The sequence below is a fragment of the Pteropus vampyrus genome, unplaced genomic scaffold (genome assembly GCF_000151845.1).
Source record: "Pteropus vampyrus isolate Shadow unplaced genomic scaffold, Pvam_2.0 Scaffold85, whole genome shotgun sequence".
Lineage (NCBI taxonomy): Eukaryota > Metazoa > Chordata > Mammalia > Chiroptera > Pteropodidae > Pteropus > Pteropus vampyrus.
In genome coordinates, this window is record NW_011888866.1 from 5228124 (window position 1) to 5241075 (window position 12952).

Genomic DNA, 12952 nt, shown 5'->3' on the forward strand with positions numbered 1-12952 from the left:
GTTTAGCCAAAGTAAAACGGACAGTTTATAGAAAAATTTGAAGCACAGGACCCGTGGAACTTGTCTTAGAGATAAGAAAATTTATAAAGGTGGTTGATACAGATAAGTTATAAAACTTATAAAAGTAGTTGAAAATGACTAAGGTTTAGGAAACATTGGAGTATAATACATGTAAATAAAGGTCAGAACTCATAATTTCCTAGGGTGGACATATCACATCAGAGCTGGGGGATGGCCCACTTTCCTGCTTCGAAGGGTCTTAACTCCAAAAGAACTTTAGGTTGAATGTGCCTTTACAAATCAAAGAGGAAATTACCTTGCTTGCTTTGCAAACTTGAGGTCTGGTGATGGGCAGCTATTATAAGCATCTCATCAGTCTTGACACTTACCCTCCTTCTGTTTGAGATGGGGGGTGGGGGTGGGAGGCACAGCCATAAAAATTTTTGCAAAGCCTCTAGGACTGGGCAATCATCAACCTCACCAGTAAAAACCGCAATACGGTATCTGAAGTGATATCAATATAGGGTATAACCAGAATAATTGAAATCTTTATAATATTTTATATTTTTGATCATGTTAAATATTGACTTAATATTTGTAAGGAGTGTAGAACAGCGCCTGTTGTGTTACTTTCACGATTCATCAATCATAAGATGCTACTGGTTATAAGAAGCATCATTATTTTTCCGCTTTAAAAAAAAACACTGATAGTTAAGTTGTGTGACACAGCATTGATTATAAGATACATTCTAATTTCAGAATATATTAGAATATGAAAAAATGTATCTTTGAATTGGTATTCATTGATACAGAAGATGATCCTTTTGGAAGAGACATTTCAGACATAGAAAGTAAAAGAAAAGCTGTATTTTTTCCTGCTTGGGTCCCATTGTTATTTAAAGAAGAGTTTGCTCTAGCAGCACACTGAGATAAACAACAAGAATTGGAGGCCTGAGCTGACAAAGAATAACACAAAATAAGGAAAACAGCGTCATATATATTTTATTTTATTTTACTGGATACTTTCACATCCTTTATCTTACTTGATCTAATTCTTTCAATGAAAATAGCTATATCTGTGTATGCACATTTTATAAACATGCTCAGAAGAGAAATAAAACCATGCATAAAGTACGCTTAGAGATAAACAACCACAACAACTGTATTTTCATACAGAGATATTATTTTACATAAATAGTATCGTGTATTCAACTAAAACCAAATTTGGGCACCTTACCATCTCCTGTTATTTTTTTACAAACATTTTTCCCTTCCCCACGCAATTAGTCAAGCCAATGTTGACAGCCTGGCAGTTACCATCCACCCTTTGCCCCTGCCTCCTTCTCCCCGCCTGCACCACCCCCTCTCCGCCCCCACCCATGTCATCTTATAAAACCAACTGTACCCTAGAGGGATTGGGGACTGGTGTGATTGTCAGTCTTATTTAATCTTAACAGTAGCCCCTGGGGGCAGTGTAATATTAAGAACCTCTTTCTATAGAGCAGGTGGCTGAGAGGCCCAGACAGGTAGAGTGATTTGTGGGAGACCCTGTGGTTAAGGAACCCAGGATCTTGGCTCGGAGGGCTTGTCTTCAAGAGTTGCCCATGACTTTTCTGAAATCAAGTTGATCACAGATACAACCATGTACCTGGGACACTCCTGGCTCATGCCTCCTCTTCCAGCTTTATTATTAACAACACTTTCTTCTGCACTCACAGTGTCCCATTTTGGATGATAAAATTATGTTTGCTCTAGTTGCTTCCAGGAAGTTTGGCTCTGGCCAATCCTGGCTTAGAGACTGACCAGTGGACCTCGTGATCCTGGACCCAACGACTACATCCAGCCTTGACGATGGTGTTGGAAATGAGACGTGGTGTAGCAGAATGAGCAAAGAAAATGAAGTCAGAAATTCTGATGACAATTCTTAGCTCTGGCCCTTGGTCTCAGGAATTAATTGAGACATGTATATGGAATGTCACACAAATATTGAACTTTTGTTCCGGTCACATATACTTACATGAATAAAGCTAATGAGCACATCTTCTATATTTATTAATTCTTTCCTCTTCCCCCCGCCGCCCCCCCCAGGCCCGACCACACACACTTTGTGTGCCAACCCCATGATGTACTTTCCCATCCCCAGCCCCTCCAGGCAGAGGCAACTTGGTAAATTATAGTCCCAGACCTCAACTTTACCCATTCGTAAAGCAGTAATAGAGGGATTGTAATATCCATGTCTTGCAGGCGGTTTGTAAATTAAATAAGATCATGTAAAGCATCGGCACATATTTATGGGTTTATAAGTGTTAGTTTCAACTATCCCAAGGGTTGAGGGGAATGGCGGTATATTGTTGCTACTGACTGCCCTGTCCCCACTCCCGGCTCTTCCAGAAACCCTCCTCCTTGCACTCTGTTCACTATACTAAAGCACACACATATGTGCTTGCTTCAAACACCACCATAATAGCGGGGAGTCTAAATTTCATAAAGTTGAAATATGTTGCAAGTTCAATGCTGGTTTACTGTGCCTGGTACATAAGAGAAAAAGAAATATTTATGGTTGAATTCCCCCCTGCCCCATTTTTTGCAATGGCAGTATTTCCAGTCAAATAGCTGAACTACAAAAGGTAGAATTCCCAGACTGTCAATTAAAAGATTAGAGTCTAAGAGATAGCTCTGTTCCTTTCCTGTTATAACTTACTAGGACAAAGAAAAGAGGGTCCCATTAAAATCCAAGCTCAGCTTGATGGCAGATCAGAATGTTATCCATAGTCCATTTTCACAGCGAGAATATGGTTTCTCTACTTCTCAGGGTGATACACTTATATAACATTGGGAGCATTCTAGTCCCAGGTTTTCTGGAAATCAGATCTGCTGTCCTGTTGTGCTTGTGGACCAGCTAATCGTCATAGACATGATATCTTCTCATCCAGACCATGCTGCTCAATCCACCTTTCAAATCTTGAATCTGCATGGAACCCAGGCTTACAATGATGATCCCAACTGAGAGTTAGCTGGGTTACCCACCCAACTCCAGCCTCAGAAAATGCACTATTGTATTAGCATCATTTTCAATGTTTCTATTTATTTTTAAATTTTATTAAGACATGCATATCGTTTTTTAAAAATGTAAATTATGCAGAAAAGTTTTAAATAGAAAGTAAAAGTCACTCTTCTCCCAAAATCCCTTCTCCCCAATAGAATCTTGCATATCTTTTAAGAAAACAATTCTGACACATGCCTTTAAAAAAAATTTAGGCAAGTTCATTCTTTACTTAATCTACGTATTGATTGCTATTTTAATGAAACTGTATATCTTCAAGATCTTTCCATATCAGCACAAGCAGATTGCTTTCAGTGACTACATAGAACTCCTGTGTGGGAAGGGTGTGCCATATTCTAATCAGTTCACAAAACTTGTGTCCACTTTTCCCCATTACACACTTTGCTACAGTAAACAGCCTTGTACATATATCTTGGTGTATCTGTGAATTTCATTTTTATTTAGTTAACTGTATACATATTGGTCTGTGTGACTAAAATTTCGATACCTGTTTCTACATTGCTCTCTAAAAATACTGTGCGATATACTCTTCCTAGAAGAGTGTAAGAATATGGATGATCCTCCCCGCCCCCAGGCTCTGCCAGCACTGGGCCTATTGTATTTACATAGCACATTTAATGGCTTCCCTTTTCTGGGCTTCCAAAGGGCATGTTTGAAGACTGTAGTTACCCAGTACAAGGCCGCCTCCTCGCTCCTAGATGAACCAAATAAGAAAAGTACTCACTGAGACACTGGTGAGAGTGTCTGCAGAGCCAGGCGGTGGCAGGCAGGCTACACTGGGGCCTTCTCCAGTGAAGGTAGGCTTTCAGGAGAGAACAATCCCCACCTCTGTACTGACTCACCTTTGCTCTTCCTAGTCCCCACCCTGGTAAATACATACCCATGAGTGACACTCTGCCTTTTCAAATCAGTCAGAGGATCAGTGAGCTGGGTTCTTCCTCCGTGTAAGGGACTCCTGTGTCTTGGTCCCACCTCCTAAATGTGAGGAACAAACCAGGCCATTATGTGGATATGGGTGTACCCTCCTTTCTAGAACTTGTGTGCGAATCCATTGCTTTTTATAAACTGAATCATCATTAGAAACTACATGTGGGCCCAGGCAAGTCTGCACTCAATCATATCATGGGAAATATCTCCCTTGTAATTTGTAGTAATTGGCAGAGATAAGAGTGACTTTTCATCTTCATTGTAATTATTATTATTTTCATTTTCATTTCTTAGCTGGCACATCTCCAGCTACCTTCCTTCCTTTGTGCTGCAATGCCATAGTAATCAAGGACTTTTGGGAACCGAGATACAGAGTACCCCTACTTGTTTAAAACATTACCATTTTTAGTGGGGAACCGCCCCCCTAAAACTTTCCTACCCAGGAAAAAGCCGGCAGAAGAGAAAGGAAGCTGGCTCTTGCCAATGCGACAAACTGGTAAACTGGGCCTTTGCCATCTAAGGAAAATGGCCCTCTTCACACAGAAGGCAAAGCCCATTGCTGCCCTTTGTCCTCCCAGGATGCATGGCAGCTCGTCCTGCCCCTACCCTCCCAGTCAGGGGTGCAAGGAAGAAGCTCACTTGCCAGAGTTGTTTGTTCCAGAAGCATAAATCATGTTCTCACAGTTCTAGGACAGAGGTTCTCACAGTTCTAGGACAGAGGTTTGTGATCTGAAGACAACTTCCAGCCTCTGCTTCCGAGGACATTGTCTAGGGCTGTAAAATGATAACCCTTTCCCACCCTATACCCCACTTAACTCCCCGATTCAGCGGCTGTGTTCCAAGAAAGGCCTCTGGAAAAGTCTTGCTGTGATCAAACTCTATTGTCCCCTATAGAAAAACATAGAAGAGTTTTTCTGTTTCACTGTGGGGAACTTAAGCTTCACTGGGCTGGGATGACAGGCTACGTTTCCATGTTTGGTTTACAACTTCCCTGATAAAGTTCTCACCCTCTACTAGAACTTCCCAGCATAGCCCTCGCCCAGCTTTCGTTTACCTGTGCGGTGGGTTCTGACTTTGTCCTCATAATCTGGGCGGGTCAGCCTTCTCCAAAAGGCTCTGTTTGCTCCCACCCTGCCCAGCTACCTTCCCTCCCTCCCTTTCCCTCATCTGAATTATGGAGACTTCTTTTCCGGAGGTGGCGGAGGGAGGAGAAAGGCATAGAAAAGAGCAGTCAGTTAAGAACAGAGAAGTTATGACTAGAACAACTGGAGCAGTTTACAATTTTTTCATCAGTAAAATAGAGATAATAATGCATAGTATGGGGCGTGATTTTTGAAGGCTGAATGAGTTCACACATATAACTGTAATTTCCTGGGAGAAAGAGAGAGAGAGATGAAGGGAGAGAGCATGGAGGGAGAGGGAGGGAGAGACCAACTGGATATAGGAAATGTATCAAATAAAAATAACTCCAGCGTTTTCGTCCTTAATGCTAAGAGAAGGTGGTCATTAACAAAGAATTTATGTATCTTTAATGATGTTTTGGAGACAGTCTATCATTCTGTCGCCATCTTAAACTTAACAGGTAGAAATACCCAATAAGTCATGAGAGAGAAAGTGGGAAGAAACCATAATGTTTGGATGAGTTCATAATCCTAGACAGGTTTACATCTTGCCGTTGCTACTTATCTCGTGGGAAGTCGGCTTCCTTTTGTTGCAGCACGAGAATGTTAACCCCTCTCTCATACGGCGGTTTGGGATAGTAAATGGAGCACAACCACCGCAAAGCAAATTGCCTTTCTTATAGTGACTGTTCCATCACACCGTCGGTTCCTTATCCTCTAGTACATGGAGGTCTGGAGTCCCAAGGGTGGGACTCTTCAGTGTCAAGAGATATTCGGGACCATGAGACTCAATAAACTCCACAAGGAGCCCAGTTTTACTGGGGAATAACTGCCATTAGGAAGAGGACACCACCTCTGAGAGGAGACAGACAGTCATGTATTATCACTCTACAGTGAGACAAAAACAGTCGGATTGGACCCCTAGACTGCGTAGTCTACCTTGAGAAGGCAGATCCTGTGAATCGGTACAGCCGCATATATTTGGACACAGAGCCCCTCCATTTCTTGTCCTTTGCAGAAGTTAGATAACAGCTTCTTAATACCCCTCCTGTTTTGATCAACTGTGCTTACATTTTCCAAAAGGAAATTAACATTTTTTGCCTCTTTTAAGTAGGTGGATATTTACTGGGGTTAAAAACAAATAAACACACCTACTGGTTAGTTACTCCAGAACCTTAGTTTTCCATGCAGAGTAGATTTTGTGGGCGCCCAGAAAGAACAACCCAGCTGGAAAAGGAAGGAGGGCAGAGGAGGGCGGAATCACTAGGAATCTTTATCTGGTGGGAAGAAAACCATGGACATTCGGTTGAGATCCAGTGAGTCATGCTGTGGCCAGTGTTTTTTCTCTTTCTGTTTTGCCACAAGAGGAAGAAGGAGTGGTGAGGTCTGAGGTAATTTTGTAGGACTGATGCTGCATGTGGTTCTAAGAAAGCCAAATATATCATATAAACAGTTTCCCTCTGCAAGGCAGCATGGTGGCAAGCCTTCCAGAACCCCTTTCTGGAGCTTGAGCCCGTGATACTGGTATGCTTTTCCCATGGTGTTCCCTTCCAGGCTGGTTTTTAAAAATTGCTTTTCCCAGAGCCGTTTAGAATTTACTCTTGTCAAAGGACCTGTGTCTCCTGCAGAGGAAACAACTTTTAAAAGTGAAATTTAAAACGGCACCTATCTTGTTTTCTTCCACCTCCCTCTTTTTTCAAAGAGCCTATTACCTTTTCTTACCCTAGTTTTGGCGTCTGATCAGGTGGCCTTTCTAGATATCCTTATTCAGAATTTCTCTCTCCTTTGTCTAAACTCCTCCCAAAAGTGAACTTCCAAGGAGTCAGGAGCTAAGTCTCTCACAGTTCAGTGTCCACCACACTTGTCCAGCATGTGACGTCCAGTAAGATGCATGAAAGGTTTGAAGGGAAGGGAGAATCTTTCAATATCTTGCTGTGTGTTATTTGCCATTATTTCATATATATCAGCTTTTTTGCCCCAGTGAGTGTAGATCATGATGACTACCCTTCCTCCTCTAGGGTTCTACAGCAAATTAAAATTATTTTAGATCTAATTCCAGTGGTACCTTCTCCTGGGATTTATTTCTGTTTCCCTGAGGATAAAAGAATCTCCTCCTCCTGCTGGAACACTCATTTTACATGTATTTGCATGTTGACTGTTGCTGATGCATGAATCATATCTGTCAATACCAAGGTGTTCTTCAGTGGACAGTGAACTCCCCAAGTGTAGCCACCACGGTGCTCCCATCCTCCCCTAACTCCAAAACTTGGCGCATAGCTGAACACACGGGGGATCCCGCTGTAGAAGTTCCAAGTCGAAGGAAACACCCTGCAGTTCACAGGGTGTTCAGAAGCCGCTCCTGGTGTTAAGTTGTAACTCCAATAAACGGACAGGAGCCACAGCTTCATCTGTTCAAGGAGGCCATGGGGCCAGATGAGGTCCTCCCACCTGTAGCATGTTTTGTGATCATGTTTATGCTGTCCTGTCCATTTCCTCATTAATATCGCAGTGATGAGTCTTCAAAATGTAGCTTATTTTTTGAATGAGGAAGGCCGATATCACATTGACAGTGATAAGTTTATGGAGGAAAAATGGTGACAATGTGACCTAGCTATTCTATGATACATATTCTTTTCTCTTCTGAATTCTGAAGTTACATCATATAATTTGCAAAGCAAGTCTAGAAAGTTTCTATTTCACTGCTCATTTTCACTGAAATTCTACAAAGCAATAAGGTTGAAGGAATTATTGGAGACCATTGCTCATCTATTCTGCTATACTCTAGACACTATTCAGTGCTTTACTTATGTCATTTTATTTAATTCTTATAGCAGCTCTATGAAGCGGGTCTCATTTCTCCCATTTTACAAATGCAAAAAGAGAAGCTCAAGTGACACAACGAGCTTAGATAACTTTTCCCCACTTCACTTAGTTTGTAGGTGGCAAAACCAAAACTTGAATCCAGGTCTCAGATAGCAAAATCTTCATTTGCTCTGTCTTTTCTGTTTTGTTTGATAAGAGGAATATTTGGGAAATTAGTGCCCTCTTTTTTTTTTTTTTTTGGTTTTGTTAAAACCCAGGAGAAAATAAACTATCGTAATCATTGTGTGTTTTCCATTTGCAGGGAAGCAAAGGTGCCTACCGGTACCACTGGCAGAGCCACAATGTCAAGCACAGCGGCGTGGACGACATGGTCCTGCTCTCCAAGATCACAGAGAACGCCATCGTAGAGAATCTGAAGAAGAGATACATGGACGACTACATTTTTGTATCCTTTATTGATTTCTTTGGACATTTCTAATTGAGATGACAGTGTCCATGGTAAAATGTGGCTTTATTCCTAGTGTAAGAAGATCCATCTGAAATTATGCTCGTGTCATTTTCTCTGTTTCAGAATGTGGTTTTGTACTTTTTTTGTCCCTTGGTTCAGGCTGTGGGAAGGGCAAAGATGATGCTAAATTATTTTTCTGGTACTTCACAAAATCCGGATGCAGCCAGTATCCGTCTGTTTTAATCCACGGCACTGTAGCTTCGACATCCTCTAGTATGGGATATCTAAAACCCCTGTTTTTCCTAGAGGAAGTCCCAGTCTGCAGAGTTCTGTCGATAGCTCTCCTAATTGCAAAGCAGTTAAGTCCAAACTTAAAAGGTTTAAAAAAGATTGCCGCATGCAAAAAAATATGCAGTTTTGTCTGTTTTTCTGCATTCTTAGATTTACTAAAAGAAGCACGATAAGCAAAATCAGCAATTGAAAATAAGCAACATTCTTGAGTTGTCCTTTATGTTTCAATGTTAGCTTGCCAGATGCCATTTTTTATAGGGCTCTTCAAAATTCAGAATGGGAATTTGATTCAAATTTGTGTTGACTTCATTATAAACAGAGAACTGTGATTTTTACTTCAGTTCCTACAGGATTCAGGAGTTTCGTTCGGTGCAACTAGGTTAAGATCTTTTAGTGGAATTATTATAGAACTGGTCATAATCAATATAAAGATTTGTGTAAAATCCATATAGTAGTACCAGCAAGTTTAACTTTGATGCTGTTGGTGACTTCTGAAGGTATCGTGTTATGGATGACCATTACAGGTGGAGTCTTTGCAACCCATGTAACCTATATTTTAGGTTTTAACCCCTAAAGCTTGGGAAGAATAGTTTTCACATTAGTAGTTTCTGTTTATTATGTACACTGCTCATTTGTCTATTTGTTAAAAACTCCCATACCTACGTGACAATACTTTGCGAGGATTGCCTATCCCATTATTAGGAGAGGAAAATTCAACTCACCAGATATTTATCTAGCAATACTAATTAACATTATTCTGAGGCATTTGGACAGTTCTGACCCTTACTGTGCTGTTTCTTATTTATTGAAAGAGATTTTACCAAATAAATCTCTACACCTCTGCTTTTAAGTTTTAACAGCTATTTTTGGATTTGTTAGCTATGTTACAATAGCATCTTGATCAGGGGTGGCAGCCTACCTCCTACAGACAGAATCCTGCCTACCATTTTATAACAAAGATTTTATTGGAACACAGCCATGCTCATTTGTTTTATTATTGTCTAGGGCTGCTTTCATGTTACAATGGCAGAATTTGAGCAGTTGGCAGCAGACCATATGACCCACAAGGCCTAAAATAATTACTTTTCTGGCCCTTTACAGAAAAAAAATTTGCTGACTCCCAGATACCTGTACAAAGCTTCCTTTAATTTAATTGTATGGCAACAGTTGTATTCATTTGTAAGATTTAATTTTATCTGGTCAAAAATCGAAATATACTCGCTTTATCTGGGCTTATCATCATCAAATCATTTTAATCACTTTTAAGTGCAAGACCCATGGCACATGGAAATTGGCAAGTGATAGACTAGTAAAAGTTGGGTGTAGGATGTGAATCTGGACTACCTGGCTTCAAACCCACTCTGTATGTGCCTGGAGACCTTAGGAAGTTTTGTGATCTGTGTACCTTGATTTCCTCACCTGTAAAATGGTAATGATAGTAAAATCTCCTATACGAAGTTGTTGTAGTATTAAATGAAATAATAAATGCAGTAAGTACATAATATCATTAGTTATTAATATCATACACTAAGGCAACTGTATAAGTTTCTCCCATATTTCTGAATTATGTTCCAAAAATTCAATTGTAAAGTTGCTTATTGGAAATTCAAATGCATTTACCATAGAAACTTTTAAATGGAAGATTGGTTTATCGATAAGCCCATAAAAAGCTAACTTCCACAAGTTGAACAAATTATTTATTGGAATTTTCTTAGAATGTAGGTTCAGCTTATTACATTATTTACACAAAAACATGGATTTTGATCAGCTAGGGAAGAAAAAAAAATGATGTCAGTAGTTATCAGCTGCCAACCCAGGCAAACTCACTTCTCCCTACAAAGGTCATTTACCACTAAAACACCAGAAATTCCTCAAGGACAAGGACTATGTCTTACATGTCTTCTTTAAAAACATAAAGTTTAAAAAACCCTTTAAAGCAATACATGTTAATTTAACATGATTTTTTAAATGCAGTCAAACAGAAAGGAGAACATTAAAAGCACCTAGAGTCCCACCACGTAGGGTTATTGCCTGTTAAGCTCTTGGTGTATATTTTTCAATTTATCCACATATAGACATGCATATAGATGTGCTTTCTTGTTAATTTTAACAAAAATGGCATCCTCTTGCATTGTGTATTTGAATTTCCTGCCTAACCTTGGCATGGTCCACTGTATTAAGTGTTCATTGTAAATTTGTTGACTATCAAGACTTGCTTTTTATATTCAGACAGCATAATTTTTAATGACTCACACAGAGGGGGCTGATTACCAGCCTTTGAATTAATGCCTTTGAATCAATGACTGACTAATCGTGTGTTCTACCAAGGAAATGCGTTAGTTGACCACTAATGACTTCGTGTTTTAGAAATCTCTGCCCACTCAATAAATGAGAAACTCAGGATTAATGTGCTTTCCGTCAATAGCACAGAACAGCTTTCAGCTTTGAGGAAGCTTGATGGGTTTGTTAGATGTCAGTGAAATAATGCCAAGGGTCTAGCTGCAAATATTTTCCTCTGATAAGTGATAAAAGCCTTCTTCATCAGTTCAGTGCTAAGGGAATCTTATTATGATAGAGTAGCATTATTTTAAATAAGAATTGGTTTTTTCTCCCATCTCCTTAAGCTTAATAGTTAAGTCAAGAAGAGATTTGATTTCACATTAAGTTATAAAATTGCTCATTTCACCTCTTCTGCATCAAATACCAGCACATTGTCTTATATTGAAGGTCAGCATTTAGAACAATCAATTGTTAATGCAATTAGGCCAAAAGCACATTTCTTCGTTCTACATTAGAAAAACATCTACTTAGAAAATGCTAACATCGTTTACCAATAAAAACCCATATTTTTCAGCTCTTTCTCATAAGACAAGGAAGGTTTAATTTACCCATCGTTTTTCCTGAACGTTGCCACACTCCTTACCATTACACTCGAACGTATACGAGGAAAACATTGCAATTTTGCTCTTGTGCCTGGCGAGACATCGTTTATAGCCACTTGGCTGATGAAACTAATTCCTGTGCAAAGCACTCCGTGCTCATTTGGTCCAACCTTCTCCAAACTTGTTTTTACTTAAAGACCACACTCAAATGTACTTGGCATTTTCAGTCCTTGAATTAGGAGTTGAGGCGTTTGTGCCAGAGCAACTGGAGCTCAAGGCTCGAGTGAGGTTTTGGGTCTTGGCAGTCAGTTCATGTTGCGGGGACTGCGAGCTGCAGTGAGATGAGCCCTGGTCTGGAGGCTGGAGCCAGGGGCTCAAGTTCCAGCTTGACCGGTCTCCATATATGGGACAAGCAAGTCACTCACTTGCCTGTCCCGCCTCAGTGATAAGAACAGGAAAGTCGATTAGATCAGTGTGGGTGGTTTGGGGGAATGCACTGGCTATTAAAATGTGTGGGATTTTTTAAGTTAAACTCTTTAACTTTGCCTAATAAGACCATTAAAAACAACTTATAGAAGCTATACTACTATCACAGTTCATAAAAGACAGACTACTTTAACATCCCAAAAGTAGAAAGGAAATAATCTAAGAATAAAAAACAGTCTTTTTATTGAATACACTGAGCTTTATGAAAAATTCAGGGCATCGTTTCTCTTTTGTCATCTGTGCTGCAGATCAGTGAAAACTCACAGATCCACCACACACATTCTAAGATCTGTTGGGTCCCTTCTGTCTCACAAATTCTATTACGGAGTTTATAATAATTTTTTTCTGGTTTTTGTTTTTGTTTTGTATCATAGCCTTGCAGCTCCATACATTTTCAAATTAACCTTTGGCCACACCTTCACAGCCAAAGATTATGTGGGTAGGGACAACGATTGGAGCAGCTTTTTCCAATTCAGGCACACCTGAATTATGCAGTAGGGATGGGAGTGAATACTTGAGTCCTGGAGAAGTGACCCGATCCATTAGGAGGCCGGTGTTCTCAGGGAAGTGGCTGAGGTTTCTGCAGGTCCAGCCAGGTGGAAAAAAAGGCCTGCAGTTAGATAAACAATTAGGCCAAAGTCTCACCTGAAATAACTAAAATATATTTGTTTCCTTTAAATCTGTATTAAATTCTCTTGTCTCAGTTCTTCTGATTTAGGTAAGTTTGTAGCTACTTAACAAAGATACCAGCTACATTATCCATTTCAAACCAAAATTTGTTTTTCAGGAATCTTCCCAAATAATATGGCCCTTGAGAGCCCAACTGGGAAGCTTAAGGGACAGTTACAGTTTTCCCTCTTTCAACCTCAGTCATTGATTCAAGATTGGCCTAGAGTAGACTAAAAGAGAA

The 12952-nt window shown here is 40.0% G+C and overlaps 1 protein-coding gene across 1 annotated transcript in view; it reads left to right on the forward strand.

Moving 5' to 3' along the window:
- The window catches only part of MYO1E (myosin IE), a 192031-nt gene that overhangs the window by 75141 nt on the left and 103938 nt on the right, over positions 1–12952 (forward strand). The window contains exon 2 of the mRNA XM_011363475.2: positions 8237–8380. Coding sequence (XP_011361777.1) covers positions 8237–8380 — 144 coding nt within the window. The remainder of the gene's footprint in view (positions 1–8236; positions 8381–12952) is intronic.